This window comes from Somniosus microcephalus, chromosome 3 (genome assembly GCF_052327205.1).
Source record: "Somniosus microcephalus isolate GS21.2 chromosome 3, FLI_Smic_1.0, whole genome shotgun sequence".
Taxonomy (NCBI): domain Eukaryota; kingdom Metazoa; phylum Chordata; class Chondrichthyes; order Squaliformes; family Somniosidae; genus Somniosus; species Somniosus microcephalus.
This window is the reverse complement of record NC_140989.1, coordinates 10,457,790-10,484,517: the sequence shown is the minus strand read 5'-3', so window position 1 is coordinate 10,484,517 and position 26,728 is coordinate 10,457,790. Positions and strand designations below refer to the sequence as shown.

At 50.5% G+C, this 26,728-nt stretch overlaps 1 protein-coding gene across 2 annotated transcripts; it reads left to right on the top strand.

Annotated features, from left to right (window-relative positions):
• The first annotated feature begins 5,781 nt into the window (after positions 1–5,781).
• On the top strand, positions 5,782–26,455 carry baalcb (BAALC binder of MAP3K1 and KLF4 b). Of its 2 annotated transcripts, none has more exons than XM_085979179.1 (3): positions 5,782–7,200; positions 12,676–12,860; positions 20,713–26,455. In XM_085979179.1, the coding sequence occupies exons 1-3, from the start codon at positions 6,963–6,965 to the stop codon at positions 20,869–20,871; spliced, it is 582 nt and encodes a 193-aa protein (XP_085835305.1). In that variant the 5' UTR covers positions 5,782–6,962; the 3' UTR covers positions 20,872–26,455. The 2 variants fall into 2 exon arrangements, with proteins under 2 accessions (XP_085835305.1, XP_085835311.1); XM_085979185.1 differs by having other exon boundaries at positions 12,676–12,922.
• Positions 26,456–26,728: the final 273 nt, after the last annotated feature.

Here is a 26,728-nt window from a genome sequence, read left to right as displayed (position 1 = left end):
CCTCACTTTATGGGCAAAGGGACCTGAAAGCCCTAATGGCCAGCCCTCATCCAGCAGCTATGGGACTGGCATGAAAATCAATTGCACATTCAGCACTTTATACACTGTCCAAGCTATTCGACCATGGGAGGCATTGCAGACAAGATCAGGGCTACACACTGTCCAAGCTATCCGACCATGGGAGGCAGTGCAGACAAGATCGGGCTACACACTGTCCAAGCTATTCGACCATGGGAGGCATTGCAGACAAGATCAGGCCTACACACTGTCCAAGCTATTCGAGCATGGGAGGCAGTGCAGACAAGATCAGGGCTACACACTGTCCAAGCTTGACAACCATGGGAGGCAGTGCAGACAAGATCAGGGCTACACACTGTACTTAGAGGCCGTCCTTTCTCTTGCAGGCCAAGGTTGCGCACAACCGGCGCAACCGAACTGACACCGGCGGAGGCCGTCCTGACCTCAAAGAGCTCTCCGACCTCAACCAGCATGTGGAGCGCATTATGGGTGGCCGGCTGATTGGCCCCGTCGGCAGTGGAGATGCCGACCCTGTTCTGGGCACCAATGGTAAGGGCATCACCTTTTGGACCTCTCTCGTTCCACTTGCGCATCAGATCAGCATCCTTTGCCACTGTCCGACCAATGCAGTGAATGGCACCACTCATGCCTCCCTCGCTGCCGCCCTGTCCTCACTCTAAAGCTACTCTTGTGCCTTCCTGCTTTCAGATGGTGAATCGCCAGGTGAGGAGGCGGGCCCTCAAGCTGCCACTGTCAGCCCTTCGGAAGACGAGGAGGAGCAAGAGGAAGCCAGCCCATCAGTGCCACCCTCAGCCGCGCCAGCCCATGGCGATGTAGGGGACACGTCTTCCCTGGAGGGGAGCCGGGGGTAAGGGTCGGAGGAGAGTGAAGCTCCGGGGCCCAGCGGCCTGCAGCAATGCGGGAGGGGTGGGGAAGCTCGGCGGACTTCTCCCCAGAGGGTGAGTGCGGCCTCCAGTCCTGCGATGGTCAGCGCAGAGGAGGTGCGCCTCCTAGAGGAAATGGCCGTCCAGGCTGAGCGCAGGCACACTGAGCTCATGGCTGCAGTGGCAAGGATGCCTGACTCCATAGAGTCACTGGCAAGCAGTGTGCAGGAATTCGGGGCAGCACAGGCCAAGAGTCTGCAACAATTCAGTGCAGCACAGGCCAGGAGTCTGGAACTATTCAGTGCAGCACAGGCCAGGAGTCTGCAGGACTTCGCGGCAGCACAGTCGGCTTCTAGCCAAGTGCTCAGTCGTGCCGTCCATTCACTGGCTGGTGTCATGCGGACACAGACCAGGGCCACACGGGCACTAACTGCTGCCACCCTCGCTGGATCAGCCAGGCATCACCAGGGCACTCGCCGCGCAGCAGCAGCCCAGCAGTCTGTCCTTCAGCTGTTTGCTGCGCATGCTGCAGTGCTGGCCCGTGCGAGTGCCAATGTGTCAGGCGACCAGCGAGCACCTGCGATCTGCCAGGTTGCCACCATTCCTGCAGCCGACACTGCCACTCCGCCATTGCAGCTGCCACGAGCTGCTGGACAGACTGCTGCCGCCCAGCCAGAGTTGGAGCAGTCAGCAGCCGGCCACTCCAAGGCCAGAGCTGGTGCAGGCCGACCCCCAAGGGCATCTGCCGTCTCGCCATCTGCCCCTCAGCAGCCTTCCCCCAGCCTTGCTGCAGCCACTGGGCTCCCATTGAGGAGGAGCAGCAGGGCGGGCAGGGGCCAGGCAAGGATGCGCAAGGCATCGCCCTCGCAGGGCAAAAAGTAGAGGCATGCACAAATGCCTGGTGCTTGTTGTAAGGCCGACACTGGTGCAGTTGTTTTTGTGTAAGGCCAAGACTGGTGTCTTTATTTCTTTATGTAAGGCCGAGACTGGTGTCTTTATTTCTTTATGTAAGGCCGAGACTGGCGTCTTTATTTCTTTATGTAAGGCCGAGACTGGTGTCTTTCTTTCTTTTTGTAAGGCCGAGACTGGTAGTTTTGTGTTTTTGGAGGGGGCTTCTCCACATGACCATGTAATGTGGGAAGGGCAGAGGTTTTCAATAAATTATTGTTGTTAAATTGCAGTGTGCATGGTTTTTTGGTTAAGTCCTGGTTGCCCTGCTCGGTTGAGGGCTTGTGGAGCGGCTACATTCATCTGCTGACATTGGCACAAGCCAGTCCCTGAGAGGGGACCTAGAACCGACGTTCAATAAGCCGGCGACGGGCGGCCCTTGCACTTTGTGCCTCCCTCCTGTGCTGGTCCTCCTCCTCCTCCTCCTCCTCCTCCTCAGGTGGTCCTCCAATCTGTGGTGGCAGTGGCTGAGTCCTGCGGATAGCCAGGTTGTGCAGCATGCAGCAAATGACCACGAAATGGGAGACTCGCTCTGGCGAATACTGTAGGGCTCCACCGGAACGATCCAGACAGCGGAACCGTTGCTTCAGGACGCCGATTGTTTGTTCGATGATGTTCCTGGTCGCTTGATGGCTCTCGTTGTATCTCTCTTCAGCAGGGGTGCTGGGCGCACGGAGCGGGGTCATCAGCCAGGTACACAAAGGATAGCCTTTGTCCCCGATAAGCCATCCGCATGGGTGAGGCTGGGCCTGGAACATGTCTGCCACAGAAGTCTGTCGTAGGATGAAGGCATCGTGGCTGCTGCCTGGAAAGCGGGCATTGACAGCTAGGATGAGCTGCCTGTGGTCACACACCAGCTGGACGTTCAGCGAATGGTAGCCCTTCCGGTTGCGGTAATCCTCGGCATTCTCCAGAGGTGCCCGCAAAGCCACATGCGTGCAGTCAATGGCGCCCTGCACCATGGGGAAGCCCGCGAATGCTACAAAGCCCATTGCACACTGTTGCTGCTTGGCAAGGGCCATGGAGAAGGAGATGAACTGACATCTCCTTTTGAAAAGGGCATTGGTGACCTGGCGGATGCAGCAATGCACGGCGAACTGGGAGATGTTGGCAATGTCCCCAGTAGCGGGTTGGAAGGAGCCGGTGGCATAGAAGTTGAGAGCCACCTTCACTGCCACCGACAGAGACGTCCTGCTCCTCAGCTGTGGCTGCAGATCACCGCCAAGCAGCTGGCAGATCTCTGTGACCACGTCCCTTCTGAATCGCAGCCTCCAAACACACTGCTCCTCAGACATGTTGAGATAGGAGAACTGCTGACGGTATACCCTGGGTGGGTAAGGCCTCCTTTGCCGACGCCTGTTGCCCCCTCTCCATCTAGCCAGGGCTGCCACTCTCTCACAGCGTCTGTGAGCCCTTTGGATGTAATTGAGAAAGCCTGCGTTGACACCCATTGCAGCCCCCATAATATGCTGGCAAACAATGAGATGTCAATGAAGGCAAAGACTACTGGAAATCTGTGGCCTGAAGCCAGAAGTACCTGTCCGAGTGTTGGGCCAAAGCAGAAAGCTATCTACCTTGGTCTCTCTCCAAAGATCCGTTTCGCAAGAGGGAGTGCTGCGAAATGGCAGCCTTTTATATTGCAGGAGGAGTGCCCTTTAATTTGCGCCCCCCGCGCCCCGCATCGGCTGAGCACCCACCGTTCCACTTAACAGTCGCTAGGGCTGCCAGACGCACAATGGGGCGTTGCCACTGAAGTTCCGGTTGGGGGCGCACAAAGGGCGTTGCACGAGGAAATGACGTCATGATCTGCGCGCGCAGCTGAGCGCGCGCAAAGACTTTGCGCCGCCGCTAAATCTCTAGTGAAGTTGGGGCGAGGCGCAGTTCTCGCTGCGCCCGGGCGCTACCCGCCTAGCGCCCGACATCTACTCCTCCTAAGGCGCTAACGGCTGGCGCAACCAACTGAATTTCTAGGCCATAGAGTTATACAGCACAGAAAGTGGCCCTTCGGCCCATCGTGTCCACGCCGGCCATCAAGCCCTGTCTATTCTCATCCCATTTTCCAGCATTTGGTCCATAGCCTTGTATGCTATGGCGTTTCAAGTGCTCATCTAAATGCTTCTTGAATGTTGTGAGGGTTCCTGCCTCTACCACCCTTTCAGGCAGTGAGTTCCAGATTCCAACCACCCTCTGGGTGAAAAAGTTTTTCCTCAAATCCCCTCTAAACCTCCTGCCCCTTACCTTGAAACTATGCCCCCTGGTTATTGACCCCTCTACTAAGGGGAAAAGAGTTTAGAAGAATGAGAGGGGATCTCATTGAAACGTATAAAATTCTGACAGGACTGGACAGACTAGATGCAGGAAGGATGTTCCCGATGGTCGGGGAGTCCAGAACCAGGGGTCACAGTCTAAGGATAAAGGGTATGCCATTTAGGACAGAAATGAGGAGGAATTTCTTCACCCAGAGAGTGGTGAACCTGTGGAATTCTCTACCACAGAAGGCAGTTGAGGCCATTCCATTAAATATATTCAAGAAGGAGTTGGATATATCTCTTAAGGCTAAAGGGATCAAGGGATATGGGGAGAAAGCAGGGACCGGGTACTGAATTTGGATGATCAGCCATGATCGCATTGAATGGCGGAGCAGGCTCGAGGGCCCGAATGGCCTACTCCTGCTCCTATCTTCTATGTTTCTATGTTCCTTTCTATCTACCCTATCTATGCCCCTCATAATTTTGTACACCTCAATCAGGTCCCCCCTCAGCCATCTCTGCTCTAAGAAAAACAACCCCAGCCTGTCCAGTCTCTCTTCATAGCTGAAGCATTCCAGCCCAGGTAACATCCTGGTGAATCTCCTCTGCACCCTCTCCAATGCAATCACATCCTTCCTATAGTGTGGCGACCAGAACTGCACACAGTATTCCTGCTGTGGCCTAACTAGCGTTTTGTACAGCTCCATCATAACCTCACTGCTCTTATATTCTATGCCTTGGCTAATGAAGGCAAGTATCCCAGATGCCTTTTTAACCACCTTATCTACCTGTCCTGCTGCCTTCATGGATCTATGTACGTGCACACCAAGGTCCCTCTGATCCTCTGTCCTTCCTAGGGCCCTACCATTCATTGTGTATTCCCTTGCCTTGTTAGTCCTCCCAAAATGCATCACCTCACACTTTTCAGGGTTAAATTCCATTTGCCACTGTTCTGCCCATCTAACCAACCCGTCTATATTGTCCTGTAGCCTGAGGCTTCACTCCTCGCTATTTACCACTCCACCAATTTTCGTGTCATCTGTGAACTTACTGATCATACCTCCTACCATTCATGTCTAAATCATTAATGTACACTACAAACAGCAAAGGACCCAGCACCGATCCCTGCAGTACACCACTGGACACAGGCTTCCAGTCACAAAAACAACCTTCGACCATCACCCTCTGCCTCCTGCCACTAAGCCAATTTTGGATCCACTGTGCCAAATTGCCCTGGATCCCATGGGCTCTTACCTTCTTGACCAGTCTCCCATGTGGGACTTTGTCAAAAGCCTCACTGAAGTCCATATAGACTACATCAACTGCACTACCCTCATCCACACACCTAGTCGCCCCCTCAAAAAATTCAATCGAATTGGTTATACATGATCTCTCCCTGACAAAGCCATGTTGACTATCCTTCATTAATCCTTGTCTCTCCAAGTGGAGACTATTTCTGTCCCTCGGAATTTTTTCCAATAATTTCCCTACCACTGATGTTAGGCTCACTGGCCTATAATTCCCTGGTTTATCCCTACTACCCTTCTTGATTAATGGTACTACATTAGCTGTCCTCCAGTCCTTTGGCACCTCCCCTGTGGCCAGAGAGGTCCTGAAAATTTGTGTCAGAGCCCCTGCAATCTCCTCCCTTGCCTCACACAGCAGCCTGGGATACATCTCGTGAGGGCCTGGGGATTTATCCACTTTTAAGCCCGCTAAAACCGCTAGTACCTCCTCCCTCTCAACACTAATTTGTTCAAGTATATCACAATCCCCCTGCCTGATTTCTATGCCTACGTCATCCTTCTCCATAGTGAACACAGATGCAAAATAATCATTTAAAACCTCACCCACATCTTTCGGCTCTACACACAGATTGCCACTTTGGTCGCTAATGGGCCCTACTCTTTCCCTGGTTATCCTCTTGCCCTTAATATACTTATAAAACACCTTGGGATTTTCCTTTATTTTGCCCATCAGTGTTTTTTCATGCCCCCTCTTCGCTCTCCTAATTTCTTTTTTAAGTACCCCCCTGCACTTTCTATACTTCTCTGGGGCTTCCACTGTTTTTAGTCCTTTGTATCTGCCAAAAGTCTCCTTTTTTTCCAAATCCATTCTTGTACATCCCTTGACATCCAGGGTTCCCTGGGTTTGTTGGTCCCACCCTTGACCCTTACAGATCACAGCAGACAACAGCAAAGACCTGGTTGTGCTGGCATTCTGAAGGGACCATTCCCTCCATTTCTATACTTGTCTCATTATCACCTCCTTTTGCCTTGCACCATCATCCCTTTTCTAATTTAATCACTCTTGCCATTCGGCCCATCGTACCTGTGCCGGCTCTTTGGTAGAGCTATCCAATTAGCCCCACTCTCTTTCCCCACAGCCCTGCAATATTTTCTTTTTCAACTATATTTCCTTTTGAAAGTTACTATTCAACCTGCTTCCACCGCCCATTCAGACCGCATTCCAGATCACAACTCATAAAATAATCATAACATTTTAAGAGTGATTTTCTTTGCACCTCAGTGCAATTGGCACCTCAACCTGTCTGTTTCTGTTGTGTAATTTTTCTTTCTTTTAAATACAAAACAAATATTGTACTCCTGAACCCAGATATTTGCAAATCCTTGAGGTGCTCGGAGATTTGAGTTCAGTTCAATGCGATAGAATGCAAAACAAGGCAGGCTCCTCCTCCTGTCTGCACACGAGAGGTTTCTGATACCAGCAAGAGCATCAAAAGCTGCTCCTGCAGAGGATTCGGATCTTGGCCAGTTCCAGCCCGACACTGGCGGCTGGTCAGGAAACGGAGCGAGTGCTTGGTTTGAAAGTCACAAACATGACGCTTCTTATTAATGAATGAATGAGTTCGGGCTGTGAAGCAGGAAGAGTCCCGGGTTTGGTGAGACCAGCAATGGGCTGTGGAGGGAGCCGCACCGATGCCTTGGAGCCGCGTTATTGGGACAGCTGGACCAAGGAGACTGAATCGACCTGGTTGACCAGCACGGAAGCGGACATGGCGCTCTCGTCTATTCAGTCCATCCCTCCGGAAAATTCCACCGAGTCGGAATTCCTTCCGGAGAAAGGCTCTTACGGCGCCGGTAAGCCAACACAAGGACCCTGGTCTCGGAGTTGCAGGGTGTTTGTGAAGAATGCAGGGTGGAGATGTGTGCTGGGACTTCACTGCGTGATTCAATAGGTTGATAAGGGGCTGGTTCCTTGCCGCCCATCATCCAAGTTGGCAGCTTGGAATGTCAGCTTGGCTCTGAGCCTGGTTCACAAGGGTTGGAACCCCATGCCAACTCCCTAGTGGGCTGAGGTCCCATCATTCAGGTGAGATGTTAGACGGAGTTCAGGTGGAAATTAAAGATCCCATGGCCATCATTCCTCCCACAACCAGTAACAGATTCAATTATTTTTAATTTATTCTCGGGATGCGGGCAAGGCCGGCATTTATTGTCCATCGCTAGTTGCTCTGAGTCTTAAACAACTGAGAGTCTCGCTGGGCCACTTCAGAGGGCAGCTAGGAGTCAACCATGTTGGTGTGGGACTGGAGTCACCTATAGGCCAGACCGGGTAAGGACAGCAGATTTCCTTCCCTAAAGGACATTAGTGAACCAGATAGGTTTTTACGACAATCCGACAGCTTCCTGGTCACTTTTACCGATACCAGCTTTTTATTTCCAGATTTTATAAACTGTTCATCTGATTACTGTTTGTGGGATGTTGCTGGTGAAAATGGCTGCTGTGTTTGCTGATGAACACTAGGATTATTGATCAAAGATAAAGATCAGTAGGGGTGACATGGTAGGAATAGCCCACGTTTTGACATGCCTTTGTGATCCTCCATTTAGTGAGTTCCCAATCTCTACCCTGCCTTCACTGCGCGATGCCAAGTAGATTGAGTGCTCTTCACCAGAAGTGAGGGGGAGTCACCACCCACATCCAACTCTAGTGTGCTGGTCCTGCTCGCTGGTTATAGAGCAGGAATGCAATCCATAGTCAGGGGCAGGGGGCAGCTGGTGCACAATGCAGGCCAAAAAGGGAAGACAATGGGCTTCAGCCACCCCACGCCATGACCTTGGTGGGAACCCCATGTCCAAAGTCACAGGACTGAAATGGAAATTAAACTTAAAGTAACTGTGGGCCGTACTGCACTACACAAAGTGATACATAGTTGGAATATTCTGCCAATCGAGATATCAGAGGGAAAGTTCGCAACCTTGGTGTCATATTTGACCCTGAAATGAGCTTCTGACCACATATCTGCAGCATAACAAAGACCGCTTATTTCCACCTCCGTAACATTGCCCGTCTCCGTCCTTACCTCAGCTCATCTGCTGCTGAAACCCTCATCCATGCCTTTGTTACCTCTAGACTCGACTATTCCAATGCACTCCTGGCTGGCCTCCCACATTCCACCCTACGTAAACCTGAGATCATCCAAAATCCGGCTGCCCGTGTCCTAACTCGCACCAAGTCCCGTTCACCCATCACCCCTGTGCTCACTGACCTACATTGGCTCCCGTTTAAGCAGCGCCTCGATTTCAAAATTCTCATCCTGGTTTTCAAATCCCTCCATGGCCTCGCCCCTCCCTGTCTCTATAACCTCCTCCAGCCCTACAACCCCCCGAGATGTCTGCGCTCCGCTAATTCTGCCCTCTTGAACATCCATGGTTATAATCGCTCCACCATTGGTGGCCGTGCCTTCTGTTGCCTGGGCCCTAAGCTCTGGAATTCCCTGCCTAAACCTCTTCGCCTCACTACCTCTCTTTCCTCCTTTCAGACACTCCTTAAAACCTACCTCTTTGACCAAGCTTTTGGTCACCTGCCCTAATTTATCCTTATGTGGCTTGGTGTCAAATTTTTTGTCTTAAAATACTCCTGTGCAGCACCTTGGGACATTTTACTATGTTTTACAAGTTGTTGTTGTTGATATTGGAGTTATTCAAAAACAATGTGAGAGAGTTACTGTACCAGAGGGGTGGGCTTCAATGGGAGAGAGTTACTGTACCAGAGGGGTGGGCTTCAATGGGAGAGAGTTACTGTACCAGAGGGGTGGGCTTCAATGTGAGAGAGTTACTGTAGCAGAGGGATGGGCTTCAATGGGAGAGTTACTGTACCAGAGGGGTGGGCTTCAATGGGAGAGTTACTGTACCAGAGGGGTGGGCTTCAATGGGAGAGTTACTGTACCAGAAGGGTGGGCTTCAATGGGAGAGTTACTGTACCAGAGGGGTGGGCTTCAATGGGAGAGTTAATCTACTGGAGAGATGGGGATCAATGAGTGGGATGTTCCTGGAATGTGGGTGTCACTGGCAAAGCCAACATTTATTGTCCATCCTTAGTTGCCCTTGAGAAGGTGGTGGTGAGTCGCCTTCTTGAACCGCTGCAGTCCGTGTGGTGAAGGTGCTCCCGCAGTGCTGTTAGGGAGGGAGTTCCAGGATTTTGACCCAGCGACGATGAAGGAACGGCCGATATATTTCCAAGTCAGGATGGTGTGTGACTTGGAGGGGACCTTGGTGTTCCCATGTACCTGCTGCTCTTGTCTATCTAGGTGGTTGACGTCGCGGGTTTGGGAGGTGCTGCCGAAGAAGCCTTGGTGAGTTGCTGCAGTGCATCTTGTAGATGGTACACACTGCAGCCACAGTGCCAATCAAGCGGGCTGGTTTGTCTTGGATGGTGTCGAGCTTCTTGCGTGTTGTTGGAGCTGCACTCATCCAGGCAAGTGGAGAGTATTCCATCACACTTGTGCCTTGTAGATGGTGGAAAGGTTTTGGGGAGTTAGGAGGTGAGACACTCGCTGCAGAATATCCAGCCTCTGACCTGCCCTTGTAGCCACTGTATTTAGTTGGCTGGTCCAGTTAAGTTTCTGGTCAATGGTGACCCCCCAGGATGTTGATGGTGGGAGATTTGGCGATGGTAATGCCGTTGAATGTCAAGGGGCAGTGGTTAGACTCTCGCTTGTTGGAGATAGTCATTGCCTGGCACTTGTGTGGAGTTAATGTTATTTGCCACTTATCAGCCCAAGCCTGAACGTCATCCAGGTCTTGTTGCATGTGGGCATGGACTGCTTCATTATCTGAGGAGTTGCGAATGGAACTGAACACTGTGCAGTCATGAGCAAACATCCCCATGTCTAACCTTAGGGATGATCATTGATGAAGCAGCTGAAGATGGTTAGGCCTAGGACACTGCCCTGAGGAACGCCTGCAGCGATGTCCTGGGGCTGTGATGATTGGCCTCCAACAACCACAACCAGCTTCCGTTTGCTAGGTATGACTCCAGCCAGTGGAGAGTTTTCCCCCTGATTCCCATTGACTTCAGTTTTACTAGGGCTCCTTGATGCCACACTCGGTCAAATGCTGCCTCGATATCAAGGGCAGTCACTCTCACCTCACCTCTGGAATTCAGCCTATTTGTCTATGTTTGGACCCAGGTTGTAATGAGGTCGGGAGCAAAGTGGTCTTGGCAGAACCCAAACTGAGCATCAGTGAGCAGGTTATTGGTGAGTAAGTGATGTTTGATAGACTGTCAACGACATCTTCCATCGCTTTGCTGATGATTGAGAGTAGACTGATGGGGTGGTAATTGGCCAGATTGGATTTGTCCTGCTTTTTGTGGACAGGACATACCTGGGCAGTTTTCCACATTGTCAGGTAGATGCCAGTGTTGTAGCTGTACTGGAACAGCTTGGCTAGGGGTGTGGCCAATTCTGGAGTAGAAGTTTTCAGTACGACAGCCGGGATGTTTTGGGGCCCATAGCCTTTGCTGTATCCAGTGCGCTCAGCCATTTCTTTCTATCACGTGAATTGAATCGAATTGGCTGAAGACTGGCTTCTGTGATGGTCAGGACCTCAGGAGGAGGCCGATATGGATCATCCACTCCGCACTTCTGGCTGAAGAAGGTTGCAAATGCTTGTCTTTTGCACTCGCGTGCTGGGCTCCTCCATTATTGAGGATGGGGATATTCATGGAGCCTCTTCCTCCCGTTAGTTGTTTAATGGTCCACCACCATTCATGACTGGATGTGGCAGGACTGCAGAACTTTGATCTGATCCGTTGATTGTGGGATCGCTTAGCCCTGTCTATAGCAAGCTACTTCTGCTGTTTAGCATGCATGTGGTCCTGTGTTGCAGCTTCCCCAGGTTGGCAGATTTTTAGGTACGCCTGGTGCTGCTCCTGGCAAGGTCTTCTACACTTCTTATTGAACCAGGGTTGGTTCCCTGGCTTGATGGTAATGGTAAAGTGAGGGATATGCCGTGGAATACAATTCTGCTGCTGCTGATGGCCCACAGCGCATCATGGATGCCTCATGGATCAATGGGAGTGTTACTGTACTGGAGGAATGGGAATCAATGGCAATGATGGGAATCAATGGGAAGGATGGGGATCAATGGGAAGGATGGCGATCAATGGGAGAGTTACTGTACCGGAGCGATGGGGATCAATGGGAGGGATGAGGATCAGTGGGAGGGATGGGGATCAGTGGGAGGGATGGGGATCAATGGGAAGGATGGGGATCAGTGGGAGAGTTACTGTACCGGAGCGATGGGGATCAATGGGAAGGATGGGGATCAGTGGGACGGATGGGGATCAATGGGTTCAGGGTTCTGAAGGGAATTGGTAAAGGGTTTGAATACTGGGGGACACGAGCTGAAAAGAGTTAGGAGCGAGAGGGTAAGTTGGGTGGAATTTTTCGAAGTAGTTCTTTCCCCATGGGGAGATTGCAGGTGGATGGGGTTGGACTGTGTCATTGATTGATGAACGGCTGCTAATCTCGAGACCCCCTGGCCCAAACCTCATCACAGCCTTGGTGCAAACATGGACTCAAGAGGTTAGAGGAGAGATGAGAGTGACTGCCCTCGACATCAAGGCAGCATTCGACTGAGTGTGGATCTAAGGTGTCCTAGCAAAACTGGTCAATGAGTGTCATTTGGAAAACCCTCTTGTGGCTGGAGTATTTCCTGACACAAAGGAAGGTGGTTGTGGTTGTTGATCAACCATCACAGCTCCAGTACATCAACGCATGAGTTCCTCAAGGTTATCCAGGAGGGAACAGAGAGCACAGGGGGAAGAGGAAGATGTGCTTGGTGGTGGGATCAAGTTGTAGGTGGCCGGAGAAGACTTGATGAATGTGAGAGGCTGGTGGGGTGAAAGGTGAGTACGGGGTGGGGGGGGGACCCTGTTGATGCCGTGGGTGGGGGTGGTGGGGGGGAAGAGCAGAGGTACAGGGAATGTGGTGGAGAGTTTCAAGCCTTAGCTGTAGAAAAAGGATGGCTCAGATGGTCTGATACGGAAAGTGAAGTCATCTGAACAGGTGTGATGGAGATTCACGTTGTGATCACTTCCACCCAACCATTCTGTTCAAGTCTCTGGAGTGGGGCTTGAGCCCACAACCTTCTGACTCAGAGGAAAGAGTGCTACCCACTGAGCCAAGCTGACACTGACACGACTGCCCTGATTTGCATATAATTTGAATATCACTGAGTGGCGTTCACAAGTCACGGATGGTTTGAAGATCAGTCTTGGTTGTAAGTAACGCTCCCTGGCGCTGACCCCACGCTGTTTTCGTTCAGCTGCAGATATCTTCGATGAGGGTCTCCCTCTGCCAGCACAAGCCTATCTGAAAGTCTGCTCGGCCATCAGTGACCCGCTCCTCAGTGAAAGGAACTCGTCGAAATCGGGCTCCATTCAGGACAGACCACAGCCGTGTTCCCCGGGAATCCTGGTGCAGAAGCAGAGTGTGAAGCATACGAAGGAGGTGGGTTCGTGGGTTCCTGTGGTGCATTCATTTTACCCCCTTCGTCCATTCAGAACAATGAAGTGAGTGGATGCAGTCTTTGTCCACCATTCCCCTCCCTATCTGGTGTAGCAATATGTTGTATAGAATCATAGAATGGTTACAGCACAGAAGGAGGCCATTCGGCCCGTCGAGCCCGTGCCGGCTCTCTGCAAGAGCACTTCAGCCAGTCCCACTCCCCCGCCCTTTCCCCGGAGCCCTGCAAATGTTTTCCTTCAGGTACTTATCCAACTCCCTTTTGAAAGTTCCAATTGAATCTGCCTCCACCACCCTCTCAGGCAATGAATTCCAGATCCTAACCACTCGCTGTGTAAAACAGTTTTTCCTCATGTCGCCTTTGGTTCTTCTGCCAATCACCTTAAATCTGTGTCCATTGGTTCTCGACCCTTCCCCCAATGGGAACAGTTTCTCTCTATCTACTCTGTCCAGACCCCTCATGATTTTGAACACCTTGATCAAATCTCCTCTCAACCTTCTCTGCTCTAAGGAGAACAACCCCAGCTTCTCTAGTCTATCCACATAACTGAAGTCCCTCATCCCTGGAATCATTCTTGTACAGGAAACTTTGTGCTATCCGGAGGTTGTATGTCCGGCAACTTCGAGCTAACGGCAGAAATCAGCAGCCGTTTTTGTTAGTTTTTTTTTCTTCCCCTAGCATCCCCTAGCATTTTTTTTAACAGCCAGGCTCTGAAAAGCGTCTTTGTAGCTTAGCAACAGCTTCAGAGATGCTTCCAAGGTACGGGCCGAGTGTTGACAAGCTGTTGCTAAGCAACAGTCTTTGTTGTCCGATACGGAGATGAAAAGCTCCCATCTGATAACTTCCGGATAGACCAGCGTCAATGTTTTGAGGCAACGGCAGCAGCTCGGTCCCGTGGGTGCCGGATAGCACAAAGTTTCCTGTAAATCTTTTCTGCACCCTCTCTAAGGCCTTCACATCCTTCCTAAAATGCGGTGCCCACAATTGGACACAATTCTCCAGTTGAGGCCGAAGCAGTGTTTTATAAAGGTTCATCATAACTTCCTTGCTTTTGTACTCTATGCCTCTATTTATGAAGCCCAGGATCCCGTATGCTTTTATAACCCATTTCTCACCCTGCCCTGCCACCTTCAATGATGTGTGCACACATACCCCCAGGTCTCTCTGTTCATGCACCCCCTTTAGGATTGTACCCTTTAGTTTATATTGCCTCTCCTCATTCTTCCTAACAAAATGTATCACTTTGCAATTTTCTGCAATAAATTTCATCTGCCACGTGTCCGCCCATATCACCAGCCTGTCTATGTCTTCTTGAAGTCTATCACTATCTTCCTCACTGTTTACTATACTTCCAAGTTTTGTGTCATCTGCAAATTTTTAAATTGTGCCCTGTACACCCACATCCAAGTCATTAATATATATCAAGAAAAGCAGTGGTCCTAGTACCGACCCCGGGGGAACACCACTGTCTACCTTCCTCCAGTCCGAAAAACAACTGTTCACCTCTACTCTCTGTTTCCTGTCACTTAGCCAATTTCCTATTCATGCTGCCACTGTCCCTTTTATTCCGTGGGCTTCAACTTTGCTAGCAAGCCTATTATGTGGCACTTCATCAAATGCCTTTTGGAAATTCATGTACACCACATCAACCGCATTGCCCTCATCAACCCTCTCTGTTACCTCATCAAAAAACTCCATCAAGTTGGTTAAATATACCAGTATCAATACCAATATGAATATTAATATCAGTACAAATATCAATACCAAAACCTTTTGAAACAATAAGTGATAGGAGTGAAATCAGGAAGCATTTTTTCACACAAAGGGCAGTGGAAATCTATCATTTTCTCTCCCCCAAAAGGGTGTGGATGCTGGAGGTCAATTGAAACTTTCAAGACTGAGATTGATCGATTTTTGTTGGGTAAGGGTATCGAGGAATATGGAGCAAAGACGGGTTGAGGTAAATATCAGCCATGATCTCATAGATTGGTGGAATAGGCTTGACAGGCTGAATGGCCTCCCCCTGTTCCTATGATATACCAAGACCTTTGGTAACTATCTGATATACCAACACTTGACGTACCAACACTTGACGTACCAACACTTGACGTACCAACACTTGACGTACCAACACTTGACGTACCAACACTTGATATATCAATAGCTGATGTGTGGTGCACTGTGTAACTGGTGGCAGTTGACATCAATCTTCTAATCCCCATCGATTTGCAGTTCACTAATCCCTGGGGTTTGCACCAGCCCACCTCACCTGCTAAACTGAACTCAGAACCTCCCCAAAGCCCGGGGAAGTAAACTAAGTTTGAGGTGGGGTGAGGTGGTGTTGGTGCATCTCCCTTTCAAAACCCCATCATCACCCCCTTTCTAAAAAAACACACTGCCCCTTGCAAACTACCACCCCACCTCGAACCTCCCTTTCCTCTCCAAAGTCCTTGAACGTGTTGTCGCCTCCCAAATCCATGCCCATCTTTCCCACAACTTCATGTTTGAACCTCTCCAATTAGGTTTCCGCCCCACCACAGAACCGAAACTGGCCTAATCAAATTCACAAATGACAACTGCCGTTTCTGTGACCGTGGCAAACTTCTCGTCCTTCTTGACCTCTCTGCGGCCTTTGACATAGTTGACCACACCGTCCTCCTCCAGCGCCTCCTCTAGTGTCTAGCTCAGTAGAACTGTCCTTGCTTGGTTATGGATAATTGACCTATCCAAACAAAGCCAGAACATCTCCAGCATTGGCTAGTCTCCCCACCCTACACCATTACCTCTAGTGCCCTTCAGGATCTGTCCTTGGTCTCCTCATCTACATAAGGACATAAGATGTAGGAGCAGGAGTCGGTCATTTGGCCCCTCGAGCCTGCTCCGCCATTCAATAAGATCATGGCTGATCTGATCTTGGCATCAACTCCACTTCCCTGCCCGCTCCCCATAACCCTTGACTCCCCTATCGTTCAAAAATCTGTCTATCTCCACCTTAAATATATTCAGTGACCCAGCCATCACAGCTCTCTGGGGAAGAAAATTCCAAAGATTCACGACCCTCTGAGAGAAGAAATTCCTCCTCATCTCCATTTTAAATGGGCGACCCCTTATTCTGAAATTATGCCTCCTAGTTCTAGATTCCCCCACGAGGGGAAACATCCTCTCTGCATCTACCCTGTGAATCCCTCTCAGAATCTTATATGTTTCAATAAGATCCCCTCATTCTTCTAAACTCCAATGAGTATAGACCCAAACTGCTCAACCTTTCTTCATAAAACAATCCTTTCATCTCCGGAGTCAACCTATTGAACCTTCTCTGAACTACCTCCAATGCAAATATATCCTTCCGTAAATAAGGAGACCAAAACTGTACGCAGTACTCCAGGTGTGGTCTCACCAGTGCCCCGTACAGTTGTAACAGGACTTCCCTACCTTTATACTCCATTCCCTTTGCAATAAAGGCCAACACTCCATTTGCCTTCCTATTTACTTGCTGTACCTGCAAGCTAACTTTTTGTGATTCATGTACAAGGACCCCCAGATCCCTCTGTACCTCAGCATTTTGTAATCTCTCCCCATTTAAATAATAATTTGCTTTATTTTTCCTACCAAAGTGGATAACCTCCCATTTTTCCACATTATACTCCACCTGTCAGAATTTTGCCTACCCACTGGTGTTGGTACTCCAGGTGTTAGTACTCCAGGTGTTGGTGCTCCAGGTGTTGGTACTCCAGGTGTTGGTACTCCAGGAGTTAGTGCTCCAGGTGTTGGTACTCCAGGTGTTGGTACTCCAGGTGTTGGTACTCCAGGTGTTGGTATTACAGGTGTTGGTACTCCAGGTGTTGGTACTCCAGGTGTTGGTACTCCAGGAGTTAGTGCTCCATGTGTTGGTACTCCAGGTGTTGGTACTCCAGGTGTTGGTACTCCAGGTGTTGGTATTACAGGTGTTGGTACTCCAGGTGTTGGTAGTCCAGGTGTTGGTACTCCAGGTGTTGGTACTCCAGGTGTTGGTATTCCAGGCGCTGGTACTCCAGGTGCTGGTACTCCAGGTGTTGTTACTCCAGGTGCTGGTATTCCAGGTGTTGGTATTCCAGTTGTTGGTACTCCTGGTGTTGGTATTCCAGGTGTTGGTACTCCAGGTGCTGGTACTCCAGGTGCTGGTACTCCAGGTGTTGGTATTCCAGGTGTTGGTATTCCAGGTGTTGTTACTCCAGGTGCTGGTACTCCAGGTGTTGGCACTACAGGTGTTTGTACTCCAGGTACTGGTACTCCAGTTGTTGGTATTCCAGGTACTGGTACTCCAGGTGTTGTTACTCCAGGTGTTGTTACTCCAGGTGTTGGTACTCCAGGTGTTGGTACTCCAGGTGTTGGTACTCCAGGTACTGGTACTCCAAGTGTTGGTACTCCAGGTGTTGGTATTCCAGGTGTTGGTACTCCAGGTGTTGGTACTCCAGGTGTTGGTACTCCAGGTGTTGTTGCTCCTGGTGCTGTTACTCCAGGTGTTGTTACTCCAGGTGCTGGTACTCCAGGTGTTGGTGCTCCAGGTGTTGGTACGCCAGGTGTTGTTGCTCCAGGTGCTGGTACTCCAGGTGTTGGTACTCCAGTTGTTGCTCCAGGTGTTGGTACTCCAGGTGTTGGTGATCCAGGTGTTTGTACTCCAGGTACTGGTACTACAGGTGTTCGTACTCCAGGTGTTGGTATTCCAGGTGTTGGTACTCCAGGTGTTGGTACTACAGGTGCTGGTACTCCAGATGTTGGTATTCCAGGTGTTGGTACTCCAGGTGTTGGTACTCCAGGTGTTGGTATTCCAGGTGTTGGTATTCCAGGTGTTGGTACTCCAGATGTTGGTATTCCAGGTGTTGGTACTCCAGGTGTTGGTATTCCAGGTGTTGGTATTCCAGGTGTTGGTACTCCAGATGTTGGCATTCCAGGTGTTGGTACTCCAGGTGTTGGTATTCCAGGTGTTGGTATTCCAGGTGCTGGTATTCCAGGTGTTGGTACTCCAGGTGCTGGTACTCCTGGTGTTGGTATTCCAGGTGTTGGTACTTCAGGTGCTGGTACTCCACGTGTTTGTACTTCAGGTGTTGGTACTCCAGGTGTTGGTATTCCAGGTGTTGGTATTCCAGGTGTTGTTACTCCAGGTGCTGGTACTCCAGGTGTTGGTACTCCAGGTGTTGGTACTCCAGGTGTTTGTACTCCAGGTGTTGGTACTCCAGGTGTTGGTACTCCAGGTGTTGGTATTCCAGGTGTTGGTACTCCAGGTGTTGGTACTCCAGGTGTTGGTACTCCAGGTGCTGGTATTCCAGGTGTTGCTACTCCAGGTGCTGGTACTCCAGGTGTTGCTGCTCCAGGTGTTGGTGCTCCAGGTGTTGGTACTCCAGGTGTTGTTGCTCCAGGTGCTGGTACTCCAGGTGTTGGTACTCCAGTTGTTGTTGCTCCAGGTGTTGGAGCTCCAGGTGCTGTTGCTCCAGGTGTTGGTACTCCAGGTGTTGGTGATCCAGGTGTTTGTACTCCAGGTACTGCTACTCCAGGTGTTGGTACTCCAGGTGTTGGTACTCCAGGTGTTGGTACTCCAGGTGTTGGTATTCCAGGTGTTGGTACTCCAGGTGTTGGTACTCCAGGTGTTGGTGCTCCAGGTGTTGGTACTCTAGGTGTTGGTGATCCAGGTGTTTGTACTCCAGGTACTGCTACTCCAGGTGTTGGTACTCCAGGTGTTGGTATTCTAGGTGTTGGTATTCCAGGTGTTGGTACTCCAGGTGTTGGTACTCCAGGTGTTGGTACTCCAGGTGTTGGTATTCTAGGTGTTGGTACTCCAGGTGTTGGTACTCCAGGTGTTGGTATTCTAGGTGTTGGTACTCCAGGTGTTGGTACTCCAGGTGCTGTTACTCCAGGTGTTGGTACTTCAGGTGTTGGTACTCCAGGTGTTGGAGCTCCAGGTGTTGGTACTCCAGGTGTTGGTACTCCAGGTGTTGGTACTCCAGGTGTTGGAGCTCCAGGTGTTGGTACTCCAGGTGTTGGTACTCCAGGTGTTGGTACTCCAGGTGTTGGTACTCCAGGTGTTGGTGTTTGTATATCAGGCTCTGGTTATTGCTGGAATGATTGACGGTACAAGGTGTGAAATAAATGGGATTATATAATCACTTTGATCTCAGTTTATAAATAATTATATAACCCCATGATTTTGCACCACACCTCCTTCATCAGACCAGTTTGTTTAGTGTGAGTCACTCGTACTTTATTGAAATAGTTACCATAATCACCAATAAGTGCTGGGCGGTTTGGCACTGTAATTACCCCACAATATACAATTTTGTAATTTAAACTGTAATTTGAAACAGGACAAGTTGGTCGGGAACACTGGGGTAGAGTCTCTGCAATCGAGTGGAAACTCCAGGGCACTGTGCTTATTAGTTTTTACATAGAAACATAGAAGATAGGAGCAGGAGTAGGCCATTCGGCTCCTCGAGCCTGCTCCGCCGTTCAATGCGATCATGGCTGATCATCCAAATTCAGTACCCTGTCCCTGCCTTCTCCCCATATCCCTTGGTCCCTTTAGCCTTAAGAAATATATCTAAACTCCTTCTTGAATATATTTAATGATTTGGCCTCTACTGCCTTCTGTGGTAGAGAATTCTACAGGTTCACCACTCTCTGGGTGAAGAAATTCCTCCTCATCTCTGTCCTAAATGGCTTACCCCTTATCCCTGCTCATCATACTAGGAACGTTGGAGACTTTAACTATAAAGGGACTAGTTTAGTTAGCTGCCACCTACCACCCTTACCCAGCTAACTAGAAACTAGGAGCCATAATTCAGGAGCAACTTCTTTACCCAGAGTGGTGAGAATGTGGAACTCGCTACCACAGGGAGTGGTTGAGGCGAATAGTATCGAGGCATTTAAGGGGAAGCTGGATAAACACATGAGTGAGAAAGGAATAGAGGGTTACGCTGATAGGGTGAGATGAAGAGGGGTGAGAGGAAGCTGGTGTGGAGCACGAACACCGACACGGACCTGTTGGGCCAAATGGCCTGTTTCTGTGCTGTACAATTCCACGTTAATAGCAGAATCGCTATTCTAGTTTAACATGTCTGATGTCCCTGAAGGGAAAGCACCAGTTCAGTTTTATGCCGTATTTTAGAAATATTTTGCATATTGAGGGGGTTTTAATAAATTGAATTTATTACGTAGGGGCTCAGGTGCCTCTGAACGTGGACAGAATCTCGCTCCTCACGTTGCGGGATTAGACTGGAGGAGTTACTGCGGGATTAGACTGGAGGAGTTACTGCGGGATTAGACTGGAGGAGTTACTGCGGGATTAGACTGGAGGAGTTACTGCGGGATTAGACTGGAGGAGTTACTGCGGGATTAGACTGGAGGAGTTACTGCGGGATTAGACTGGAGGAGTTACTGCGGGATTAGACTGGAGGAGTTACTGCGGGATTAGACTGGAGGAGTTACTGCGGGATTAGACTGGAGGAGTTACTGCGGGATTAGACTGGAGGAGTTACTGCGGGATTAGACTGGAGGAGTTACTGCGGGATTAGACTGGAGGAGTTACTGCGGGATTAGACTGGAGGAGTTACTGCGGGATTAGACTGGAGGAGTTACTGCGGGATTAGACTGGAGGAGTTACTGCGGGATTAGACTGGAGGAGTCACGGAATTCCAGGGATTCCATTTGTGCGCCATCCAGGACAGAGTGTCAGCTGGTTATTTGACTATTGCGGCATCACAGCCGAGCCTAGACCAGAAGGAGGAAGGCGGGGGAGGGGGTAAAATTGGGGAAAACACAAAGAGTGTGTGAATTCCTAACCTCTGGATTTTATTTTTATATCAGGTGAAATGGCAGACCAGCAGAAAGTCGACAAAACAAGTGACGATAACGGTGACACAGAGCATCAGGCACATCGACCAGGGGGGGAACATCACCGAGACCTCACACACCACCGTCGAGCTGCTGAAATCGCCCGCCACTGCAGAATCAGGGAAAAAATGATGGGACGGTGGCAAGAATGTATGGGGGAGGGAGGGGTTATACTGTGTACTGACACTGTGCGGGGAGTGGAGTTATACTGTGTACTGACACTGTGTAGGGAGTGGAGTTATACTGTGTACTGACACTGCGGGGAGTGGAGTTATACTGTGTACTGACACTGTGTGGGGAGTGGAGTTATACTGTGTACTGACACTGCGGGGAGTGGAGTTATACTGTGTACTGACACTGTGTGGGGAGTGGAGTTATACTGTGTACTGACACTGTGTGGGGAGTGGAGTTATACTGTGTACTGACACTGTGCGGGGAGTGGAGTTATACTGTGTACTGACACTGTGTGGGGAGTGGAGTTATACTGTGTACTGACACTGCGGGGAGTGGAGTTATACTGTGTACTGACACTGTGTGGGGAGTGGAGTTATACTGTGTACTGACACTGTGTGGGGAGTGGAGTTATACTGTGTACTGACACTGTGCGGGGAGTGGAGTTATACTGTGTACTGACACTGTGTGGGGAGTGGAGTTATACTGTGTACTGACACTGCGGGGAGTGGAGTTATACTGTATACTGACACTGTGCGGGGAGTGGAGTTATACTGTGTACAGACACTGTGCGGGGAGTGGAGTTATACTGTGTACTGACACTGTGCGGGGAGTGGAATTGTACTGTGTACTGACACTGTGCGGGGAGTGGAGTTATACTGTGTACTGACACTGTGCGGGGAGTGGAATTGTACTGTATACTGACACTGCGGGGAGTGGAGTTATACTGTGTACAGACACTGTGCGGGGAGTGGAGTTATACTGTGTACTGACACTGTGCGGGGAGTGGAGTTATACTGTGTACTGACACTGTGCGGGGAGTGGAGTTATACTGTGTACTGACACTGTGCGGGGAGTGGAGTTATAAGGGTAGATTTTGCCGAACCTGTCGGGAAGGAGGCGGGACTTCCCCTGTCGGGTTTTTGACCAGCCTACATCGACGTCTGGCCAATCAGCACAATTTTCCCTTGATTGACCTTGTTGAGCCCGCCCAACGGGCTCAGCAGGCCAATTAAAGGCCAGCCGGCAACAGGTGACGTCACAGACTGAAATTTCATCTGTTAAGAGTTCTTGACAGATGAAATATCAGTGTTTCACAGCTGTTTGAAGCTGTTAAACACTGACACTCTGAGTTCTAAGCTGAGTCATTCTGCGCAGACTCAGTTAGAACTCTCACCGGCACTCAGAGCTGAAGGCTGTCACTTTTGACAGATCGCAGCCGTTCGGCTTTCAGTTCCGGCTGAGTGATGGGCTCCCGAAGGCTACAGGAAGAAAGGCTGTTAAGGTAAGTACAGGTAAGTAAAAGTTCTTTACACACTTTAGACACACCAAACACACTTACCTTTACACTCATGCACCCATCACTCACCTGAGCGCTGACATCGCGACCCCTCCAACTCCTTCAACCTGGCGTGGTTTGGAGCCGTCAGGAATCCCACACGAAACCCCTCAAAATAGGGATTAGGCTAAAAACTGCCTGTTAACTACCTGTTAACAGGCAGTTAATTGGCACTAATCCCTTCACGCCTGGTTTCGGCGGGTCCCAGTGCGGGGTGGGTACCCGCCGCCCCTGAAACTTACGTGGGGCGGGGTTTTGGGCAGGGTGGTGTCGGGACCCCCAAATTCGGGATCTTCCCCCCCCACACGCCTGAAACCCCGCCTGATGACCCCCCGAAAATCGAGCCAATACTGTGTACTGACACTGTGCAGGGAGTGGAGTTATACTGTGTACTGACACTACGTGGAGTGGAGTTATACTGTGTACTGACACTGTGCGGGGAGTGGAGTTATACTGTGTACTGACACTGTGGGTGGAGTGGAGTTATACTGTGTACTGACACTGTGCAGGGAGTGGAGTTATACTGTGTACTGACACTGTGCGGGGAGTGGAGTTATACTGTGTACTGACACTGTGCGGGGAGTGGAGTTATACTGTGTACTGACACTGTGCGGGGAGTGGAGTTATACTGTGTACTGACACTGTGCAGGGAGTGGAGTTATACTGTGTACTGACACTACGTGGAGTGGAGTTATACTGTGTACTGACACTGTGCAGGGAGTGGAGTTATACTGTGTACTGACACTACGTGGAGTGGAGTTATACTGTGTACTGACACTGCAGGGAGTGGAGTTATACTGTGTACTGACACTACGTGGAGTGGAGTTATACTGTGTACTGACACTGTGCGGGGAGTGGAGTTATACTGTGTACTGAGACTGTGCGGGGAGTGGAGTTATACTGTGTACTGACAGTGTGCGGGGAGTGGAGTTATACTGTGTACTGACACTGTGCGGGGAGTGGAGTTATACTGTGTACTGACACTGTGGGTGGAGTGGAGTTATACTGTGTACTGACACTGTGCGGGGAGTGGAGTTATACTGTGTACTGACACTGTGCGGGGAGTGGAGTTATACTGTGTACTGACACTGCGGGGAGTGGAGTTATACTGTGTACTGACACTGTGCGGGGAGTGGAGTTATACTGTGTACTGACAGTGTGCGGGGAGTGGAGTTATACTGTGTACTGACACTGTGCGGGGAGTGGCGTTATACTGTGTACTAACACTGTGCAGGGAGTGGAGTTATACTGTGTACAGACACTGTGCGGGGAGTGGAGTTATACTGTGTACTGACACTACGTGGAGTGGAGTTATACTGTGTACTGACACTGCAGGGAGTGGAGTTATACTGTGTACTGACACTACGTGGAGTGGAGTTATACTGTGTACTGACACTGTGCAGGGAGTGGAGTTATACTGTGTACTGACACTGTGCGGGGAGTGGAGTTATACTGTGTACTGACACTGTGCGGGGAGTGGAGTTATACTGTGTACTGACACTGTGCGGGGAGTGGAGTTATACTGTGTACTGACACTGTGGGTGGAGTGGAGTTATACTGTGTACTGACACTGTGCGGGGAGTGGAGTTATACTGTGTACTGACACTGTGCGGGGAGTGGAGTTATACTGTGTACTGACACAGCGGGGAGTGGAGTTATACTGTGTACTGACACTGTGCGGGGAGTGGAGTTATACTGTGTACTGACAGTGTGCGGGGAGTGGAGTTATACTGTGTACTGACACTGTGCGGGGAGTGGCGTTATACTGTGTACTAACACTGTGCAGGGAGTGGAGTTATACTGTGTACAGACACTGTGCGGGGAGTGGCGTTATACTGTGTACAAACACTGCGGGGAGTGGAGTTATACTGTGTATTGACACTGTGCGGGGAGTGGAGTTATACTGTGTACTGACACTGTGCGGGGAGTGGAGTTATACTGTGTACTGACACTGTGCGGGGAGTGGAGTTATACTGTGTATTGACACTGCGGGGAGTGGAGTTATACTGTGTACTGACACTGTGCGGGGAGTGGAGTTATACTGTATACTGAGACTGTGCGGGGAGTGGAGTTATACTGTGTACTGACAGTGTGCGGGGAGTGGAGTTATACTGTGTACTGACACTGTGCGGGGAGTGGAGTTATACTGTATACTGACACTGTGGGTGGAGTGGAGTTATACTGTGTACTGACACTGTGGGTGGAGCGGAGTTATACTGTGTACTGACAGTGTGCGGGGAGTGGAGTTATACTGTGTACTGACACTGCGGGGAGTGGAGTTATACTGTGTAATGACACTGTGCGGGGAGTGGAGTTATACTGTGTACTGACACTGTGCGGGGAGTGGAGTTATACTGTGTACTGACACTGCGGGGAGTGGAGTTATACTGTGTACTGACACTGTGCAGGGAGTGGAGTTATACTGTGTACTAACACTGCGGGGAGTGGAGTTATACTGTGTACTGACACTGTGCGGAGAGTGGAGTTATACTGTGTACTGACACTGTGCGGGGAGCGGAGTTATACTGTGTACTGACACTGTGCGGGGAGTGGAGTTATACTGTGTACTGACAGTGTGCGGGGAGTGGAGTTATACTGTGTACTGACACTGTGCGGGGAGTGGAGTTATACTTTGTACTGACACTGTGCAGGGAGTGGAGTTATACTGTGTACTGACACTGGGGAGTGGAGTTATACTGTGTACTGGCACTGTGCGGGGAGCGGAGTTATACTGTGTACGGACACTGTGCGGGGAGTGGAGTTATACTGCGTACTGACACTGTGCGGGGAGTGGAGTTATACCGCGTACTGACACTGTGCGGGGAGTGGAGTTATACTGTGTACGGACACTGCGGGGAGTGGAGTTATACTGCGTACTGACACTGTGCGGGGAGTGGAGTTACACTGTGTACTGACACTGTGCGGGGAGTGGAGTTATACTGTGTACGGACACTGTGCGGGGAGTGGAGTTATACTGCGTACTGACACTGTGCGGGGAGCGGAGTTATACTGTGTACGGACACTGTGCGGGGAGTGGAGTTATACTGCGTACTGACACTGTGCGGGGAGCGGAGTTATACTGTGTACGGACACTGTGCGGGGAGTGGAGTTATACTGTGTACGGACACTGTGCGGGGAGTGGAGTTATACTGCGTACTGACACTGCGGGGAGCGGAGTTATACTGTGTACGGACACTGTGCGGGGAGTGGAGTTATACTGCGTACTGACACTGTGCGGGGAGTGGAGTTATACTGCGTACTGACACTGCGGGGAGTGGAGTTATACTGCGTACTGACACTGTGCGGGGAGTGGAGTTATACTGCGTACTGACACTGTGCGGGGAGCGGAGTTATACTGTGTACGGACACTGTGCGGGGAGTGGAGTTATACTGTGTACGGACACTGTGCGGGGAGTGGAGTTATACTGCGTACTGACACTGTGCGGGGAGCGGAGTTATACTGTGTACGGACACTGTGCGGGGAGTGGAGTTATACTGCGTACTGACACTGCGGGGAGTGGAGTTATACTGTGTACGGACACTGTGCGGGGAGTGGAGTTATACTGTGTACTGACACTGTGCGGGGAGCGGAGTTATACTGTGTACGGACACTGTGCGGGGAGTGGAGTTATACTGCGTACGGACACTGTGCGGGGAGTGGAGTTATACTGCGTACTGACACTGTGCGGGGAGCGGAGTTATACTGCGTACGGACACTGTGCGGGGAGTGGAGTTATACTGCGTACGGACACTGTGCGGGGAGTGGAGTTATACTGCGTACTGACACTGTGCGGGGAGTGGAGTTATACTGTGTACGGACACTGTGCGGGGAGTGGAGTTATACTGCGTACGGACACTGTGCGGGGAGTGGAGTTATACTGCGTACTGACACTGTGCGGGGAGCGGAGTTATACTGTGTACGGACACTGTGCGGGGAGTGGAGTTATACTGCGTACGGACACTGTGCGGGGAGTGGAGTTATACTGCGTACTGACACTGTGCGGGGAGCGGAGTTATACTGTGTACGGACACTGTGCGGGGAGTGGAGTTATACTGCGTACTGACACTGTGCGGGGAGTGGAGTTGTACTGTGTACGGACACTGTGCGGGGAGTGGAGTTATACTGTGTACTGACACTGTGAGATGGGGTGATTATGGTGATGATTGAAATGTTGTCGAAAGATTAAAGTGATTATTTTCTGCTAACGCGACGCTCTGTTCTGATTTAAACATTAAGAAAGATTTCATCCTCATTTTTGCAAAGAAACAGGCATCGGGAATCTGGTACGTGTTATATCCTAGGGGTTAAATATTGTAAAAAGGGAGCATCACCGTCAGGGACCCCCATTGAAGAGTGGGGAGGGGTAGGCTGAGGGTGATGGGGAGGGGGAAGGGAGCCGGTGGGGTGAGGGATCCTCGGCCGATGTCCCCACTCCCTTACAATCTTCTGCTTGTAGCTGCCTGTGTCTCCCCAGGTCA